We start from the raw sequence: 20821 nt of genomic DNA, 5'->3' as shown, positions 1-20821 counted from the left end.
TGTTTGTAGTATTTTACACTTGTCTGATTGTATTGTTTGTTTAAGAATGTTAGGACAAAGGGTTGTGATATATTTTTAAAATAAAATGTCAATGTTGATTAACGTGCACTGTCCCCTATAAATAAACAAATGAGATCATTAAATATATAAAATAAACAGTTGCTTATTTCGTGTTTCTGTCAACCTGATGAATGTAAGTCCAATATTCACTCTTATTTTAACTCAGTTCTGGTCTCCAGCAAATCTCGACTCTTAACCAGCTGATCGTTAACTTTGTGTTTCAGCTTTGTTGCTGAAAATCGCTGAAAGACACTAAAACTCTCTGCAGAGCCGAAGAGTGTCGGATGAGTTTGTCACTATGAATGACTCCTTTCACATTATACGTGATCATTTGATCCATTTTTATTATAGAAATCTGTGATAATTTCAGCTTTAATGTTAAACAATTATAATAACTTTAAGTTAAAGCAGCATTACTTGATTTGTTTGCAAATTTGGATTTTCAATATTGATAAATATTTTTATTCATGTAATGTTCAGGTAAATATTCTGATTATAGCCTAAAGTTTAAATATTTTCCCTCAAGGTATATGAACCCAAGGATCCAGGTGCTATCCTGAAGAAGAAAATCAAAGAATCCACCAAAGCCAAACAAAAACAAGTTTAAACTTCAGTCACTATTAAGTTCATAGTAATATTGTAGTTTTTCTTAATGAAAGAAAATACCATCTTACTACCTTACACAGTAAATGACACTTTTCCTTTTTCGATTGAATCAATGTACTGTTCAGCTTTTTACCTGCAAATTTGCTTTTATTAAAGTGAAATTCAGCCAAGAAAATTAATTTGTAATATATAGCTTCATTTTAGAGTTATATTCTAGTACTCCAAACAGTGCTTGTTTCCACAGTAATATAAACTTGTTATCAAACAGTAGATTATACTACAAGCCAATTCAGCGTTTTCACTGACGTCACAGTAACAGGTGTTCCCTGCGTCCGCCGTCAGCTGTGCTGTGACGTAGTTCCGTCTTTCATGATTGTTCTGTTAATGATTAAACTTCATCTTTTCTGTATTATACCCTAAATAATTTACTCCATAATGTATTTATTGATGCTGTTTGATTTTTAAAAGCTTGATATATGTATTTTTAACGGCCTGTGCCGAACATTAGAGAACAGTAAACCGGCGGAACTTCTCCGTTTTTTCCCCTTTCTCTCTTCGGTCAGGATGAAGTCGTTTCCGGGCGACAGGGAAGCTGCCAGCAGTAAACATGGCGGAGGAACTGCTGGAAACAGTGGACAGACTTCAGTCCCGGCTCCTGGAGAACCCGGAGCCTCGAAAGGTAACGACTGAACCGGGCAGATTTGGTCGTTGCCACCGACCGTTTCCCGAAATGCGACCGTTTGTCTTCGGAGCGCGACACGTTACCGTTGCCACGGCATTTCCCAGAAAGTCGCAGCGGTTATTAAATGCTGCGTTTACGTACGCAGTCAGGCTCCGATTTCTGACAATCTTTGTCGTAAAGGAGCATTCAGCTGTTTTTTCAGCAGAAATATAAATGAAAGAAGTCTTTAAACAATTGTAGCTTTCTGTTGTGGTTGTTTTATTTATAAATTAATCTTCTTCTTAACAAAGTAACTTAAGATTATTAATCAAATATCAAAATAAGTGGTGATTAATTTAACAGTTGGCAACTAATCTTAATCAACTAATTCACATGTGTCAAACTCTTGGCCCGCGGGCCAAATCTGGTATGTGCTCGTATGCACATGTGTAAATGTGTGGGTAGGTAATCTCAGGTGTTCAGGAATTAGCAGCTCTAAACTGAATTTTGAGTTTAAAATCTGTGAGAACATAGACTGTGGTTTGGATACAGACAAATAACAAATTAATCCAGACTGGGAAGAAAATTGAACTGCAACTTGACCCAGACCGCTTTTGAGAGACACATCGCCATCACGTCACCTCAGTTGTCATCATTCAGCTGCCACTAGTCGCCACAGTTAGCAAGGTTGTTGAGGACTGTAGAAACTCTGGTTGAAATTGTAAAATAAAATGTCCTCTTCAAAACTAGTGCGTTAAAAAAAAGAAAAAAAGACATTGAAAAATACGTATTTAAGGATGACTGGACTGAGGGAAGTATGAGACTATTGTGCTTGAATTGCAATCAAACAGCACCCGTTATGAAGAGTGGGAACGCAAAACGCCACCATGACGTCAAACATGCCTGTTTTGAACAAAACTATCCCAAAAACATGAATGTATATATATATTAAAAAATGGGCTTCAAAACAAACAAAAAACTAACAAAACTGAATCAACCCTTATTGTTATTTTGACTTTATTACTTACTGGTACACCACTTCGTATATTTCATTTTATAAATAAATTGTGTTATAGTTGTACACTAGAATATCTGCTTGCCATGATTTTTTTCTAGAATTCTGCTAGTTATCAATTATTAAATTATTACTAAAACCAATAATAATTGAATCTTTAGGCAATTATGTAATAAGTAGATACATTCATGTAGTATTTAATGTATAGTAATACATTTAGGGACTTGTGTCGGTATGGAAAGCATTAACAATAGCTTGGTGTTTGATTTGGCTTTATATATTACATTTTACAATTACGATGATTGTGTTCAGTCAATCAGCATACTTTCCAGTTTCTCATTGATTACCAATCCATATATTATATCTATTATTGGAGTACAACAGATATCTTTTCTTTTAAAAAAGTCTTCACTTTGCTTCCAATGTAGCACGGAGTGACAAAAAGAAATATGTTAGGTGATTTCAATATCTGTTTTGTAGAAGGAACATTACGCTAAATTTAGACTTAGCTAAAGGACTTTGCGGGATAGATAGCTTAATATAATATTAATTCAAAATAGATTTCCTTAAATTTTGGTAGCATGTGAAAATGTATAATCTCAATACTTTAACAGGATCCATGTCAAGATAAATATTGAGTTCAATAGGTTTGTATGAGTCACTAGTGCTTCTTTTTTAAATGCATTTAGACATACATTCACACATTTCATTTTGACCATTTGCATAGAAAAAAATGATTTTTAATATTGATAAATATTTCTACTCAGGTAAATATTCTGATTATATATACAGTATTTTCCCTCAAGGTATATGAACCTAAGGATTCAGATGCTATCCTGAAGAAGAAAAAATAAAATAATTTAATTCAAGAATCCACCATAAGTGAAATATAAGCCATGCTTTTCACAAAAACAAAATTACTACTACATTAGTAGTGCTCGTCTTAGAAGTTCAGGATTTCCGACAGTATTTGAACGCACCGTGAGAAACGTCACGATAATTAAGGGGTTTTAACTTGTTATAACGTACTTCTTCAACCCTGTATCGTAGCTAATATTAACGCCTGTCAGCTCTGTATGATACCTGCCCTCAGATACTCTGTCATTTATTAAAATAACAACATTAACCACAACATAATTCATCTTAAAACGAAACTCCGGGCCAGCAGTGTAGCCGTTAGCCGTCCAGCTAACTGACGCTGCTGCGGAAAGTATTGACAGATGCGGCCAGTCTGGGCCATAAATGTATCACTGATTGTGGTAACTCTCGGTCGTAAATCACTCCACTGTGACCTGCTATTAAAATATCGCTAATTAAATAGCAGATAACTGCTATTTAACGACCTTCCCTTTGTTTACTGTCTGTGTTGAAATGTAACTGCTTCCTAACACAAAGCAGACATGAGCTGCTGCTGCTGTTCACTCGGTGAGATTAGTTTTGGTAAACCGAAGCCACACTCTGGTCTCCAAAACTAATAATATAAGCAGAAATAGTAGAAGTGGAGCTCTGTGGTTCTTATTTCAGCCCTGCCCCGTTAGGCCACGACATCATTCAGTCTCCATGACGCAGGATTGAGTCTGAAATGTTGCTGTTAGTGTGAATCAGACAGAGATTAACTGCTGTTTAATTTAATTTAGCAATAGCAATTTAAAAGCCAGGAAGAAGCTCTCAACTTTTTCCATGTCAGAGAATCGCAGGTATAAATGTTTTAGATCAGCAAACATTGGAGAGTATTGTCAAGCAAATGTCTTGAGGGAGGAACAGCACTTTAAATCCAAACCTGATTAAACTAGTCATGCATGCAAACAGGCCTGCAAGGCAACTGTGATTGACACTAATTTAATAATAGTTAAGTTTTGTTTCCTGCTCCAGTATGTGTCATGACAACTCTAAATAGTAGTGGTTGGAGTCTTGAGCCGTACCAATAATTTAGTAAGTTGCCAACTATTAAATTAATTGCCAACTAGTTTGATATTTGATTTATCGTTTTGAGTCATTTTTTTAAAGAATATTTAGTCTTTATGACAATGAACAAATATCTTTTGGTTGTGAGCTGTTGGTCAGGACAAAAGAAAACGACATTTGAGGAAGTCAGCTTGGGCGTTTGGCAACAGTGATTGATATTTTTCACCATTTTCTGCCGTTTTATAGATCAAACAACTAATCGATTAATCAGTAATGAAAATAATCATTAGTTACAGCCCTGTTGGAGTCCCATGTTCAGCTCAGATTGGCCAATTATGTAACGATCAATCAGCAGATATAACCTGTACAGTGACAAGCTCACTGTTTATAAATCTGTCAGGGATTTACTCTGCGATTTGATTTATCTATTGACTCAAGACCATGATTACATGATACAAACAAAATGTACAACACAACCACAACAGAACAATGGCACCCAGCAGGAAAAGCAATACAAAATAGATTTAAACATTGATGGGGGGTTGCTTTCATTCACAGAAAATGTGATACTCATCTCCCAGCCTGTTGTCACTATAAAGGTTTCAAACCCTCTGATTTCTATGCAGCCCAAATATCGTCCAACGGTGTTGGAGTTTTACCTGTTTTACAAGAGCATTTCATTTCGGGGTTATATGTTCATGTTCAAGTCCATTTTTGCTATGCTTAAAGGTTTTGGGTTGTTTTTATACCCTAAAAGAAGTTTTGGCTAATTGCTTGTTAGATAAGAAGCAGAGTGATGGAGACGCCAGTCAAGTGTTTTCCTGTCAATTAATGTAATTGTTGTAGTAATGACCCTTTTTCAGTTAGTGCCGTCTACTTCTCAGAAGTGAAATGCTGTGTGCACCTGTACGCTGTTTGTGTTTATGCTGTTTATGTTGCAGCCGTTTCATTGGTATATATTTTAAAGATGCTGCTTTCTTCCAGTTATAGTAATTTGTCTTGATATACAGGTTTTAAAAGTAAAGTGAGGATGCTTTCAGAAATAATGCCATGAATAGTTTTTATTTGTCAGTTAACTTAATACATTCACATTAAGTTTTTTTGATCTATTTATACTTTTGTACCGTTTCAACATTTTTAGGTCATTTGTACGTTTTATGACTTAAAGGTTCATATCTCAGTTAATTATGTCTGATAACACCAAAGCAGTGATACTAACAACCAGTGAGACTGTGTAGCATCGATGCTGAAAATCACCTTAATACCAGAGTCGTCTCGTAATTGATTACTTTTGTTTTTTCTCTTTCTTTTCTAGCTACTAAAAACTCTGAAAAGACTGGGGGAACTTCCGATGACCGTGGATATACTGGTGGTAAGGATATATTGATTCATCGTGCACGTCCTCTTGCCTTCCAGACAACAATGTCTGCCAAAGAAAAAAAGAGAAAAAGAAAGAAATAGCGCTGCAGGAGTGAAATTGTCCGAGCAGCAGTTGGCTCAGACAGACGGCAGCAGTAGATCACCAGTTTGGCGAGATGCTCTCCAGTGAATTCCTGACTGCTCCGGTTTTAAGATGTTATAAGACGTACTGGCTGTGTTGGGAGGCTCCCAGCAGTGAATGTGTTTAACTGAGAGTGAGGCTCATCGCTCCGTCAGCAGTCGTTTTTTTCTTGTAAGGTGAAGGTTATGGCATCTATCAGCACAGCGTGAACGTGCTACACCAGCAGGCTCGGGAGCAGTTTCTTCCGTAACACCACAACCGTGCTGGACTCTCAAACCCAGCGCTAGGCTACTCCGCCTTCTCCCCCTTCTCATTCATGATCTCTGAACCACAGCACTAACCCCCTCCCTCACTCCCCTTTCATATTCATTAGCTTTAATTCACAGCGTTAGCCCTCTTCCCCCTCCTCACACTCGTGGACCTTACACTGCTTTTTGCACATGTTATATATTAACAACGACAACAATTGTGTGTACTTATTCTCATATATAATATTCATTTAATTTCATCTGACTCATACATGCCTTACCCCTTGCACCTTATCTGTAAATATTGCCTTGTCAGCACCTTTTTCTACGATTTGCATTTTCTGGTTGGATGCAAAACTGCATTTCGTTCTACTTGTACTTTTGCAATGACAATAAAGTTGAAGCTAATCTTATCTAAAACCAGGTCGCTCAACTGAAGCTACTAAGCTGTAAAAGTAAACACATACGGGCTGAATGTCAAACACTGTCTATGTTATTTAGCTGCAGTAAGACTTCCAGGCTAAAAACTCTGATGCTTTGCTTTGTGTTGTTGAATTGAATCAGTAAATTGCACTTTCACTTTCTTTTATTCTCTTGCAGGAAACTGGTGTGGGGAAGACTGTGAACTCTTTTAGGAAGAATGAAGTCGCCGGAGAGATAGCAAAAACCCTCGTAGCTAAATGGAAGCGACTGGTTCCTCAGTCTGCAGACAGGTACGTCCTGCATACCAGAGACTAGACATGCAAACTGCAGCAAGGAGTGGAGTAATCCATGCTTAAGCTCTCATGTCGCTGTATACCTTACGTCTGTTCATGCAATGATCATATACAATGGAGATGTTCTTAGTCAGTAGTTCCCAACTTTTTTGACTTGTGACCCCTTAAAGGTATACTATGCAGGATTTTCCTACAAAACAATGTATTTATCTGCAGAGACTCTGCCCCCTGCCTGTGTTTTCTTATTTTCTTATTATATAATAACAGCACGCAGGGTGTGAGGTCGGGACTCGTAGCCTAGCGACCAGGTTATATCGCTGTCTCCGTCTCCTCTGCTCCGCTCTCTGTCTCTGTGCCACGGATGTATAAAGAGCTGCACACACACACACACACACACACACACACACACAGAGCAGAGAGGCCAAGGAGGACAGGATGAAGATCTGCATTCACACAAAATCTGGCAATGCGGCACCTTCCCGCAGGGTTGCGCGGAGGTGTGGGTGTGTTTATTTGTGCTTTAGAACGAAACCGCTATGAGACAATCAGAAAATAGTGTTTTATTTCTCTGAGTCACGGCTTTGTTCTCACCAGCACTGCTCACTCTCTTCATTCACTCTCCTAGCTCGCTTGACAACTGCTGCTCTCTCTCTCTCTCTCTCACTTGCTGGTTGAGCCGAGGCTGGATGACACTGAATTTCATCCATATGCACTCTAAAGTTTAGTGATACTGCTCCACATGTTTAGCAGAGTAACTGAGTGCTGAGAGACTTTTCCTGTAGCACAGCAGCTTTCCTCTTGTAGATGAGACAGGAAACATTCACATTCACATTATCAGATAAACTTTTATTTAAAAGATATTTTGGTAAATCAGATTGCTGAATGCTAAAGGTGAAATGTGAAAGAAAAAATACATTTTTATGATCCAGCTTTGTGTTCTAGAAAACTCTTGAAATGAGAACAAAATTTGAGAGGATCATTTTCCACATTGATTGACACTTTTCATCATTTTCTGACATTTTATCAACCAAACGACTAGTCTAGAAAATAATCTACAGATTAATTGATATTAATTGAATTGTGTTGTAGTTGAGTGAAACACCTTTGTGACTGGTGTTGGTGTAACTCTGTCAGCGTGTTAACTCACCGCCATCCGTCTCTTTCTGCCACAGACCCACCAACAGCCACAACAAAGAGGCATCGCGGTCACACTCCCACTCTCGAGGCTCCGAGACGGGCGGTCACAGACGTCACCGTGAGCCCTCCCCCGAGGAAGAGCCCTCCTACATGGAAGAGGAGGAGGAGGAGGAAGAGGAGGTGGAGAGAGGCTACCACACCAACTACTCTCCTTCGCCTCCGCAGCACGAGCAATACAGCCCCCCACAGCGAGGGGGGTACCAGTCAGAAGAGTATGGGAGCCCCGAGCCCGAGCCCGAACCCGAGCCCGAGCCCGAGCCCGAACCCGAGCCCAGCCCTCCTCCTCCTCCTCGCAAAGAAGCCCGACACGCCAAGCCAAACAAAGAGCCCAACAGGAACCACCACCACAGTTCTCACAGCGACCGCAACAGGGACAGGGACGAGGGACAGCGGCAACGCCATGTACAGTTGAGTAGCGATGGAGGAGGAGGAGGAGGAAGAGAAGGCAGTGAAGGAAAGAAGCGGAGTGTGGACAGAGAAAGACAGCAGAGTCCAGTTCAAAAGTCTGCAAAGCACAGCAGGAAGTCCACCACGCATGACAGCAAGAGGGAGGAGAAGAAGAGAGGAGGAGATGACGGTAAGTGTCTCTCTGTTGAAAGAGCTCACACGGACACTTTTTTCTAGTAATACGTCCGTAACATCAAGGATTCAGTGCAAGTGCAGGAGACGTTTTCTTATTTGTCGTCTGAGCAAAGACATGTACACAGAGGAGTGTTAAAGGAAGAGTTTAAAAAGCTGATACGTTAATCTGATGCTAATTTAACACGTATGAATAAGCACCCTGGTCACTTGAGGATAGGTTCTCAATTTTTCAAGGTTTTTGCTCGCTGTAATCTTTCCTCCTGTTCATACTGAACATTAGAAGAAAAAAAATCCCTCTTTGTGTCTCAGCGGACAGTGTTCCCCCGTTCAGCGGCAGTGAAAGGATATTAAAAAGAAGGAATTTAGCACTAAAAAGACTGTAAGTTTGAAAGATGTTGACTTGATTTCACTGTGTCGGACGGCTGAAGCTTCATATTAGCTTCAGAAAAACTTTTAAATGTACAGAAGGAGGACTGATTTTGTCCCCCGTCACTTTGAAAGTGCATTATGAAGGGATCTTATAATGGTCAGTATGATTACAGTAAGAAAAACATGTGTCAATGTTCACTTGGGCACTTTAATATCGTTTAAAGACATACAGTAGTTCCCAACCTTTTTGACTTGTGACCCCATGAAGGTATACTATGCAGGATTTAGACTCATAAAAAAGTAATCCCTCTCAGTTGTCGCTTATGACCCACTAGAGGTGAGTAGCAGTGTATTTATCTGCAGAGACTCTGCCCTCTGCCTGTATTTTCTCTTATTTTCTTATTTTTTTGCTGTGTTTTGGACATTTCTGGGCGTCAACCTTTGGGCAGTGGGTGTGTAGCAACCCAGCCAATAACGGCGCGCAGGGTGTGAGGTCGGGACTCGTAGTGTAGCAACCAGGTTACATCACTGCCTCCCACCCCACCCTCCCTCCCCCCTTTATATCACTTTCAACACAAGTCTGAACTGTATGTTGTCAGATTAACGTAAAGGTTGCAGCAGCACAAGTTGAAACAGGCAGAGAGAGAAATGTGCGTCTTGTTTCACCCTCTAACGCAACTGTAACACATTTAATGTCTCAATCATCATCTCTTCTGCACAAAATCGATTTTAATAAACAAGGACAAGCTGTGAAAGAGCCAATTCTCATGTGTGTGTTGAGGAGATCGATCTGCTCATCATTAATTAAAGTCTGAACAGCAAAATATCCATCAGTAATGCAGCCTGTGAATAAATAAAAAGTCTCCTTCCTTGCGATCAAAACATTTTAACTCCCTGTTCCTTCTCCAGTCATCAGTTGCCAAATATCTTCCAAGCATTTGTGTCTCTTTCTGTAAACGTCTCGTCATGTCTAAACAAAGCTGCACATTTAAGTAAATCACCAATGTAAGAATGAAAAAAACAGCCACCAGATTAACAACTTGATGAAGCTCACAATGAGACATGTTTCCTGTCTGCAAATGGCTGCAGAATATATTTATGATACTGACAGAAAGTGTAGAATAAGAGGATTATAGCAACAGTAAAACTGAGGTTAAAGCAGACCTGCAGTGACGGACTGTTACACGTCTGTCTTTAAGTAGAAATTTGTTTTATTGAACTTGAATATTACTCATTGTCAGAAAACTGCCTTCACTTTCATAATACGCTTAATAAACCTATAAAGAAACTTTCCCTCAAATGTGCAAAACCTTAAATCTAAACAAAAATGTCTCCCTGTCATACTGCAAACACTAATTTTTTTGCATAACTCTTATAATCCCATGAGAGATAGATCATAAGATGGAGTATAAATAAAATTCAGTTCCTTCATTCTGTCTTAAAGCTAATTATAAATAAAATTGCACTCAGCATACAACAAAATAAAAAGTATTTTGTCACTGAGTAGAGACTTCAGTATGTTTTTGAAAAGCAGAGATGGTTTAATTATAGCTTGCTTGAAACAAAAGCGAGTGAATGTTTAGACAGTTCAACTACGAATACTTTTCACTTGTTTTGATGCACCAGAGCAGCAATTACTTGATCAAGTCTAATAAACCGTTGAAGCCAAAATCATGATTACGTGGTTATCAGATTGTTAGTCTGTTGGTCGTGCAGCTCTGTGCACCAGAAAAGATGCGTCTGTTTTATCAGCTTGAAACACAAAATGTTCCCACAAAAGAGAACAAACATCCTGCCACGTCTAATTGTGCACATGAAAGTGAAATGCTAAGTAACTCTGCCAACAGGAAATGACGAACGATGGTTTAAAAGCCAAAATGTTTCCTAAAAACAGAGTGATCACTAAGAACACATTACATTAGTTATTCTCTCATCCTTTGCAGCTTCTATGAAGTGTGTGTGTGTGTTGTTTAAAGCTACAAGTTGTACAAAGCAGCTTTAATATTTTAGATCAACAACATGACTACGTGTACATGAAACTCATAGTGACGTCCCCACAGTGAATTATCAACCAACTCTGCAGTTCTCCTCAACTCCACAGAACATTTTAGCATCTTTTAACTCACTGTTTTGGTTTAAAAAGCCACAACTTCACTGTTTTGGTTCATTCTCACTGCTCTCATAGCACCATATTTGGTGAAAAAGCTCTAAAAACAGTCTGTCCATCGACTCAACACCACACAGCAGGCAGACAAAGCTAAAGACTAGCTGGTGAACATCATGGAGAGTTTAGCAGCTAAAGAGACATTTCCATCAGGAGTTGGAGGTGAGCAAAACAGAACTAAAAGATGAGTGAATATTGGACAGAAACACGACTCCACATGAATGATTTGTAACTGCTGGATGTGTAAATAAGTTTGTCGTGTCAACAGGGCTGCAACATGTTTTTATTTATTTTCATGGATGATTATTCTGCTGATTATTTTCTCGATTTTCTCGAGAGGTGATGACTTCAGATGTCTTGTTATATCCGACCAACTATCCAGCCCCAAAGATATTCAGTCTTTTACCATCTATGACAAAGAAAAGCCTTTAATCAGCACATTGGAGAAGCTGAAACCAGTAATTTTTTGATTTTTGCTTAGAAAATAAATGCTGATTAATTTTCTGTCCATCGAGTAATTGTTTCTGCTTTACATGTCAAGTTAAAGATGAAAACATGTCAGTTTGTTTACAGCTTGTTTCTGCAGCTGTTTTAAAAGATTTTACCATCTTTCAGCTTTTGGTAGCTGTAAGTTGTTTTTGACACAAGCCAAAATTAATGTCATGTTATGAAAGTCACACTGACATGACATTCTTCTCTGTTGCCAGGGCGACCGCGGGCACCGAAGGACTCGCCAACCAAGGAGGAGGAAGAGGACTTCGAGACCCCCACCATGTCCTTCGAGTCCTTCCTCACATACGATGCCCCGACGCCCGTCAAGAAGAAGAAGAAGCCATCGTCGTCATCGTCACACAGTCGGCCGTCTCACTCCTCCTCTTCCTCTGTCTCATCTTCCCATCACACACGTACCCCTCAGGCCGCGGCCGCCTCTTCCTCCTCGTCCTCTTCTTCCTCTAAAGCGAGCAAGTCGAACGGTACTCAGAGTAAAAAGAGGCCGCATTCAAGCTCCAGTTCAGCTGCAGCTACACCTGAAAAACGCAAGAGGGTAAGAAGAAGAGAGACGAGAAGAAGATTTGTACCGTTTCTGTACCATAAACATGAGCTGATGTTTAAAAAGAGACGATGCAGAAATAAATACACACACTACATAATGATAATCATAAGTTGCGGTCCATTTGCTATAGTAGTTCTTTCTAGGAACTAAATCTCTGCTTTTATTCAGTAGAAATGTGTTTGTTTCCTAGCAACAGTGGGTTTCTCTACTGTCTATGTAGTGCAGAGAAGAGCTGGAAACCTTCAGATGTCAACAGTTATTTCAGGTTTAGACATTCGAGTCTAACAAAGCCTCTTTTTGTGCCTTTTTTTTTACAACTTGTAACCTTCGTATGAGAATAATTTGTTGTCACCTTAAACTTTACTATTCTTCTTAAAAAAAACAAACAGATCTGGCTTGTTGATGGAAGTGTGTTGGTTTGTGCAGGTGGTCGAGGTTGTTCCAACTCTTCCTGAAATCCCTCTGCCAGCGATTCAGCCCAATTACAGACCTCTGCCCTCCATCGACGTCACGCCGCTGTCCCCGCAGAGACGGAAAGGTAACGCCCCCGCCTCGAATTTCAAAGGTCACGGGACTACCAGACACATAAATGTAAACTTTGCGTTTCCTCCTTGTGAACTACCAATGTCAGGGCGATCGTTGTATGAAGGCATCATTTCCCTTTTTCTAAAGACACGTCAGCAATAACTTCTTAATGCTGCCTGAGGAAGAGCTTTAAATAAGCTGCCATCCGGAGTAGCTGCCAGTCCAAGACTGTGTGTGTGTGTGTGTGTTCTTCCTACCGTTAAGCACATTTCATCATTTTATACAGTACTGTGCAAAAGTTTTAGGCGCTAAAAGTAAAGTGAGGATTCTTTCAAAACTAATGCCATGAAATGTTTTTATTTATCAGTTAACTTCATATAAATGTCAGTAAACAGAAGAAACCTAAATGAGAGCAGCAGTTCTCTTCGGTACTCCTGCACACAGTGTTTCAGGTACTTCAGATGTTGGTTGTTCCTGCACTTTGGAGAAGTCGCCTCAGTCAGTGTTTCCCTGAGGGAACGGCACGTGGGATGGCATATTTGTGCAGTCAGTTTCAGTCAGGTTGCACAGCAGGCGGTCTACAATTTATATTTGCATTCAAATTTTTGTTTGCTTGGTTTATTCAAGACTTAAAACAAAGTGGTCACAAGGAGAGGATGACTTAATAAGCTGCATTTATTGCATAGAAATAAGCTGCCCCTCTCACTTCTTCCTCGTCTGTATTTTTGCTTGAAAACATTGATATATTTGTTTGTCCGTCAACCGCTCACCTTAGCTAACCTGCATCCAATACGCTCTCGCTGTGCAGTAATTTCAAGGGACTCTGATAGCAGCGGCATCACATCAAGGGTTTCCCAGGCAACGACACAGAGGTCGACTCACGTTTCAGAACGGTGTCACACAGTGGCTCCCAAAATCATATGATTATTAATTTCCGAATTAATGGATGTTTGGTGTTATTTTTGGCATTCAAAAGAAGATTTTTTTGGCCTGGTGGGGGTTCTCGCTGGCCCAGGGGCCCACTGGGCCTGTACAATTATAGGGGAAACACTGCTTCAGTTTTTCTGTGGATTTCGGCGTCTCAGCTGCTTCTGTCTCCTCATGTAATCCCAGACTGACTCCGTGATGTTGAGATCAGGGCTCTGTGGAGGCCAGACCATCTGTTGCAGGACTCCTTGTTCTCCTCGTAGCTCAAGATAGATCTTTATGACTCTGGCTGGATGTTCGGGGTCGTTGTCGTGCTGCAGAATTAATTTGGGAGGGATTAGATGCCTCCCTGATGGTATTACATTATGGATAAGAATCTAATTATCTAAAGTGCCTAATTTTTTTTTTCCACAGTACTTTAGCTCCAAGAATATGGCCGGAATAATAAAGAAACAAGTGTTTTATAGCCAAACGGTGCCCTCAACACCCCAAACTATGATAGTACTGCAAACTTTTCCTAATGACATTTCTCCTGTCACTTTGTTTTACTTGTGGCTGACATAAAGGTGACCAGATGAGTTGATACAGACTAAATGTCCATTAAACACCTCTGAAAAGGTCTACTGGTTAAGATGCATATCACATAACGTACGCAGCCTTTGTTGCTTCTCTCTCTGTCATGTCATACTCGTTTTGACCTGACGAAGATCCGAGTAGGATCTAAACGTCCTATCTGATTACATTTTGTGGCTTGGAGTACGTGTGCAGCTGTTCAACCCATATGTCCTGCCTCTCTACACTTTTGACTGTCCAATAAGGGTGAAAAATGCTGACAAATCTTTAAAAAAAATTGTAAAAGTTGACGAGTCATTTCAGCTTTCTGTTTCTCAACGTGTACAGTAACTGTACTGCTACACCCTTCAGTGGCCTGAAGACTTTTTTTTTGTTTGCCCAGACTCAGTCTAACATTATTTGAGTGTCAAATACCCAAAAATGTCGGCTTAACACGTCCGAACAAGTGAATTTTTGCATCCATGCCAATTCTGATCTCGTTCCTCTTGAAACGTTTCTTGTAACTGTCTGAACGTCTGCAGCTGTCGAACGCGGCGGCACCACCTCCAGGCTTGCCGTCTGTCACTCTGTTTTCACTCCCCATCCTTTCTTTACTTTTCAGTTCCCGTCTGCAACGATGAAGAGGACGCCGGCTTCACTGGGAAGCGATTCAACTCGAAGATGGTGGTCTACTCGGGATCGAAGACCTCCTACTTGCCAAGAATGATGACTCTGTATGAGCAGTGCATCCGCGTGCTGCAGAACAACATTGATTGTGAGTCTCCCAGCTGATGCCGCAGTAGAGCACCTATACCCACCTTTAGTCCTTATATACCTATAATCATATAATTTATATTATATTAGTTATTTTTCTATTATAAATATTCTACAATCATAAAAATAAATACAGAATTATAGAGTTTAGTTTTTGTAACATACTTTTCCACATCTGAAGGCCTACTGTATGCATTTCTCTACACAATGGATAGTCTGTGATCGTCTACACAGGTGTCCCACTGGAAGGGTGGAGTTCAGCACAAAGGATAACGGATCAACAGCATATTTACACAATCACAGGACGTTATTTGAAAAGTCAATATTTACTCCTCATATCCTGATACTGTCTGCTGTAATAAACCCCACCCACCTGGTATCTTAATGAGGTTAAAACAAACCCACGTTGCTGCCCGGCCCTGTTGTGACTGTCTGGTGCTCTTTCAGCCATCGCCGAGGTGGGAGGAGTCCCGTTTGAGATCCTGGAACCGGTACTGGAGCGATGTACTCCGGAGCAGCTGTACCGCATTGAGCAGAGCAACCAGGTAGCACGCACGCACGCACGCACACACACACACACACACACACACAGTGCTTCCTAAGCGTTTCCCCCATAGGTTATTTTAGATTTTAACAGAAAAAAAATGATACAATTGCAGAGAAAGACTTTTTATTTCTTAATATTTTGATCCAAATGATTAATTGTCTGTAATTTTTAAAAGGTAAAATCTGACTTCAAAGAAAAATCTAATTCCAGGCAGACAAGTGAAATTTTAAAATAAAGCTTTAAATAAATATGAACTAATATAGAAAATACGGCAACTCGCATTGCTGTCTAAGGAAGACACGTGTATGCTGCATCCTAACTATGGATAAAGACACATTTCTACCAGAAGCTCTCCTGTTAACTTTCTTTTTCTTGATAAATGGTCTCTGTTGAGTTTTACTGTTTTTAATATGAAAAGCTTAACAGAGCCATGATAAGTTTTGCAGCAGGAGGATGATGAAATGTCAAAGCAGTCTACGTTTCATCATCCTCCTGCGTCATGTAGCAGTCAAGTGCAGCAATGATGTGGCTTCAACGCTGACCTGAATCCAAATATCATCATCTTCCCCTTCGTCTGCCGTCCTCTGTTCTGTTCACAACAGACACAAGTTCCTTGAAAATAATATTTTAAAGTTTATATTAAGTGTCTGTTTGTATAGTCAGCAGAGTCATACGCGGTGACGTTAATGTTCGTGTTCAGGTGTTTAAAGTCTTTGTGTCATGAAGACGTGTGCATCACATAATATACCATCAAAAATGATGGAAAAGAAGGAAAAACCATGGAATTGCATAAATGTGAAGGAAGCCTGATAGCATCTCTTTTAAAGGCTCCAGTAATTTGGAGAAAACAAATATAAACATACAAATAAAATAATTGCCACCAGCAATCCCGTCTTGAGGGAAGTTTAATAGATTTTTGCCTTCCTCTTGTTTCAGTGGTTTACAGAGGACTCTGACGATCTGTGGATGCGTCACTGTCAGCGGGACTTTAAGCGGGAGTCTCCTCAGGAGTATGAGTCATGGCGGGAGATGTACCTGAGGCTGCACGACGAGCGCGAGGAGCGACTGAGGCTGCTCACGCAGAACATCACCTCCGCACACGCCAACAAACCCAAAGGTAGGAGAGGCTGTCACTGATGATGACTATATGATGTTTAACTCTCCTTTAATAATGACTGTAGATGATTTGTCGACTAAAAGTCACTGAGGTCAAAACATTATCCGTTAATCCTCAGTCAGGAGTAGAAAATAGGAAAATAAACACTGGACACAAGAACATAATGGACTGTTATGTTGTTGAATGTTTAGTGTTTCAGTGTGAGCATTGTGTTTCTCCCGGCAGGACGGCAAGTGAAGATGGCGTTTGTGAACTCTGTAGCCAAGCCGCCGCGTGACGTCCGCCGCCGACAAGAGAAGTTCGGCACCTCTGACGGTTCCTCCTCCGCGTCGACCGCTGCTGCAGCTCCCATCAAGTCAGTATCACGTCCAGGGTTTTATCATGTAGGCGTTCAGGGTATGAACAGCGATACAAATAGATATAATCACCATCTAGGTCATTTTAAACATAAATAAGCTAAACAATATGGATATACATTTAAATGAACAGTAACAGTAGTAAAGACAGTAACAAAATGGCCAAATAAACTTGCACATCAGGTTTTTGTTAACTACTTTGAATTTCTCGGTAGGTGGGTCATCAAGCTTTCGAGCAGGAAACAGTTTCAGTTCTTGTAGAAACTACCAACCTTCTGGTTTTACTGTCCTCACACATTTTAACATGTTTTTAAATAATAATAGTCTATAATCTAATAGTTAACCTCTGCATTTTTCCAGTTGATGAATGTTTATAATTGTATGTATTGATGTCAGGGATTTTTGATCGCCCTCTGGTGTGTGAAAAGTGTCTTTGTGTATTTTTTTACACCAGTGACAAACTTGAGAAAGACAGAGTGAGAACAAACTGTTAGAATGAAAGTTTTTATTCTAACAGCAGCTTTCTGTCAGCTGTGTGTTTCACATCACATACATACTGATACATACATCAAAGGACAGAAGTCTCGGTGCACAGCCAGTATTTACAGTCAGGTGCTGGTCAGTTGAAGGAACATAGAAGGTGAAAATCAAAATTAACCACCGAACACCGAGATGACTTTACTGTGACTTTATTAGGAGCGAACAACGTGTGTCGCCTGAAGCTTCTATTTAAGTCAGATATCCACATACTTTTTTTTTTTTTTGGGGATGAACTTTTTATTGAACATTTAAACATTAAACACAACAAACACAGCCTTGAGAAACCAGACAGAGAGAAACATAAAAGAAAAAAACAAAACAATACACGAGGGCCATCTTGTGAAAGAAAAGAAATAAATGTGTTGAAGGTGAGCAACACAGATGAATTTCAGGAGACTGGACGCAGATATTACTGAATAAAAGAATAAAAGAAAAGCATTATTGGTCTTGTCAGAAGCTCCAAGTATATAATGTCCAAAAGAATCCAATGTGTAGAGAACATTATCTTAAGTATCCACATACTGTTGATTAATGTCATTAAAACTCATTCTGGAGAAATATATGTATATCTATAAATATTTAAACACTATAAAATTCTCAACATATGTCAATTTATAACATACAAAAGTAATCAGCTATACATTTAAAACATTGACTGAACCCTTTTACAAATGTTTTTGTCTTGAAAAGCGTATGTAGGATCAGCTCCTTAATAGATTTGTAAATTAAAGCTATAATATGTAACTTTTCCGCATTAAACTGTCTAAAAACAACTAGACCTATGTTAAATATTTTGTTGAGTTGTGTACTTACATTATCCCAAATGTTTCCAACAATTTTCAAACCCAGAGAAATCTGTCATTTTAATCAAGATAACAGTCCGTTTCATTTGGTCGCCTGTCAGTGGCGTCATACCACCTCTACCAAAGAGTATACGCGCACATGCGTTGGCGTCATGGTTGTCCGCCAGAAGCTGTCATAAATTGACTTTTTATCCAGTTTTAAGCCACATTTTTACAATAAACTTTTTAGATCTTGGTGGTTTTCGTTCATCGGACGTCTGGATTTTAAGTTATCAGAGAAACAAACTGAGCAAACGTTCGTGGCCCTTCCGGACATCCTGTGTCCACTGAACAGCGTCAGAGAAACACTGATATATAACATGAAACTGATTTATTCAGTGTTTTTACCATTTTTTACGTTTGTTTTGGAGAGGAGGAGACCTCTACGGATAATTCAGCTCCAGTAAAAACACCCTGAATGATGAACTCTGAAGGAATCATAACCAGGAGAAGCTGAAAATCTGAATAATAATCAATAACTGAGTCATCGTTTATATCATTAATAAGGAAAAGTTGCTAAATATTCAATGGTTCCAGCTTCTCAATTTGAAGATTTGCTGCTTTTCTCTCTTTTATATCACTGTAAACTAAGTGCTGCTGATCAGACAAAACAAGACTTTTTCATATTTGATGGCATTTTATACACTAAACGGTTAATCAATTAACTTCTGTCCCAATAAAACTTTGAAGTTCTTCTCTCATTTTCTTTACTTCTTGGTTTAATTCAACATTATTTATCACTGAGGTTTATTTTAGATTCATCAGACTCTCACACCTTTCGTCTCTTCCTCTGTCTTTCAGGATAAGGCCAGCTAGCTCGGACTACTCTGGTGAATCCAGCCGCTCCTCTTCCTCCAGTCTCCACCCTTCGCCCGGCTCGTCCCGCTCCTCAGCAGCGGGTGGAGGAGGATCACTGGGAGGAGGCCATGCCGCCCGGGACAAGCCGCAGGTCAAAAGTAAGTAGTGGGCGTTAACTGTCCTGAACCGCAGTTCAGGATATTAAAAACAATATTTTTGGGGGGGAGTGTGATTTTCTTTATATCCCATAAATCATTTGTCTTTACTTCCTTTTGCAGAAATCGCCCCCATGATGGCCAAAACCATTAAAGCATTCAAGAACAGATTCTCCCGCCGATAGTGTGAAAGAGACTGAATGTATTTTATGAATTCCAACTGTGTTTTTAATTTAAGTTTCAAATTTTACTGGAGACCCTCCACCTCTGCAACACACACACACACACACACACACACACACACACACACACAAATATCAGACCATGGTCACTTTTGGGGACGTTACATAGACTTACATTCATTTCCTTGAGACTTAACTGAACCCTAACCTTAACCAGTGACCCAGAAATCAACTTTTTCCCAGTTGGGGACATGGATTTTATCCCCAGTTGGACAAGTGGTCCCCAATTAACTGGTCCTGTCTCCAAAAGTAGCCTATGACCACACACACACACACACACACACACACACACACACACACACACACACACACACACACACACACACACACACACACACACACACACACACACACACACCATCATCTCTACATATCAGTACGAACATTTCAGGATCGGTGGAATAATGGTTGACGTTTTTTTTTTTTTTTTTTTTTTTTTTTTTTAATTTTTTATTTAAGTGGTGGCATCTGTTTTTTTGGGCTCTTTAAATAAGTATTTAAATCTTTAAACTGCAGTCAAATGGGTGCGACGTCTGTGTCAAAGAAAATTAACGTTTTATAGGACGGAAAAGGACGCAAACACACACTCACACACACACACAAACAAACACACAGTCTGTTACTTTCTGCTCGTTCTCCAGCAGGGAAAGACAAGAAAGCTCATTCTTTCCCTTCAGAGAACAACCTTTTGTTACGTTCCATCACGACCAAACGATACACTACATTAGGAAAACCGTCACACACTCTCGTTTTGTCTCTTAATCGCATGCATGATGCACGTCAGTCGCGGCATTAAGACTCCACCCGACACATCGACTGGCTGGTTAAAGACTCTGCTTTTTAAAAAAACAAACACATGATGAGTTAAACATGTTTTACCCGGTGCATTTTTTTTTTTTTATTATGTAAGGCTCAAATGATATCAATGAACTGTACAAACACACACACACACACACACACACTCATTGTAGACTGATTTTAACCCTGCTGTGGCTTCAGACCATGTTTTCCTGCTGTTGAATGTGTGCGTCCCCCCCGTTTATATCTGCTTCACTGTGACAAATAGCTTGAGAGAGAGCTGAAGAAACTGTAGGAAGAGAAGAAGAAGAAGAAGGAACGAGGAAAACGACAAAAAAATAACAATAAGGAAGGAATTTGATTGGACGTCTGCAGCTTCAGTCTTCAATGATGATGATGATGATGAGATGTATTTATTTTCAAACACTGGGACCTGGCACCCCTCTACTTGGGCCCTAAAGGAAGTAGATTAAAAATTGTAATTTTATTAGATTTTAATAAATGTTCTATGGTCATTTTTATTAAAATTGACTTTTTGCCCTTACAGACTGTGCAGAAATCTTTTTGTGT

General features: G+C 39.6%; 1 protein-coding gene across 1 annotated transcript; it reads left to right on the top strand.

Annotated features, from left to right (window-relative positions):
* The first annotated feature begins 1196 nt into the window (after positions 1-1196).
* Positions 1197-20797, top strand: eloa (elongin A). The gene is made up of 12 exons (XM_067612258.1): positions 1197-1345; positions 5563-5619; positions 6597-6709; positions 7885-8486; positions 11732-12069; positions 12505-12616; positions 14705-14857; positions 15304-15401; positions 16340-16520; positions 16746-16875; positions 19060-19214; positions 19335-20797. The coding sequence occupies exons 1-12, from the start codon at positions 1274-1276 to the stop codon at positions 19394-19396; spliced, it is 2073 nt and encodes a 690-aa protein (XP_067468359.1). The 5' UTR covers positions 1197-1273; the 3' UTR covers positions 19397-20797.
* The last annotated feature ends 24 nt before the right edge of the window (positions 20798-20821 follow it).

The sequence above is a fragment of the Thunnus thynnus genome, chromosome 15, assembly GCF_963924715.1.
Source record: "Thunnus thynnus chromosome 15, fThuThy2.1, whole genome shotgun sequence".
Lineage (NCBI taxonomy): Eukaryota > Metazoa > Chordata > Actinopteri > Scombriformes > Scombridae > Thunnus > Thunnus thynnus.
This window is presented reverse-complemented; position numbering and strand designations above follow the sequence as displayed.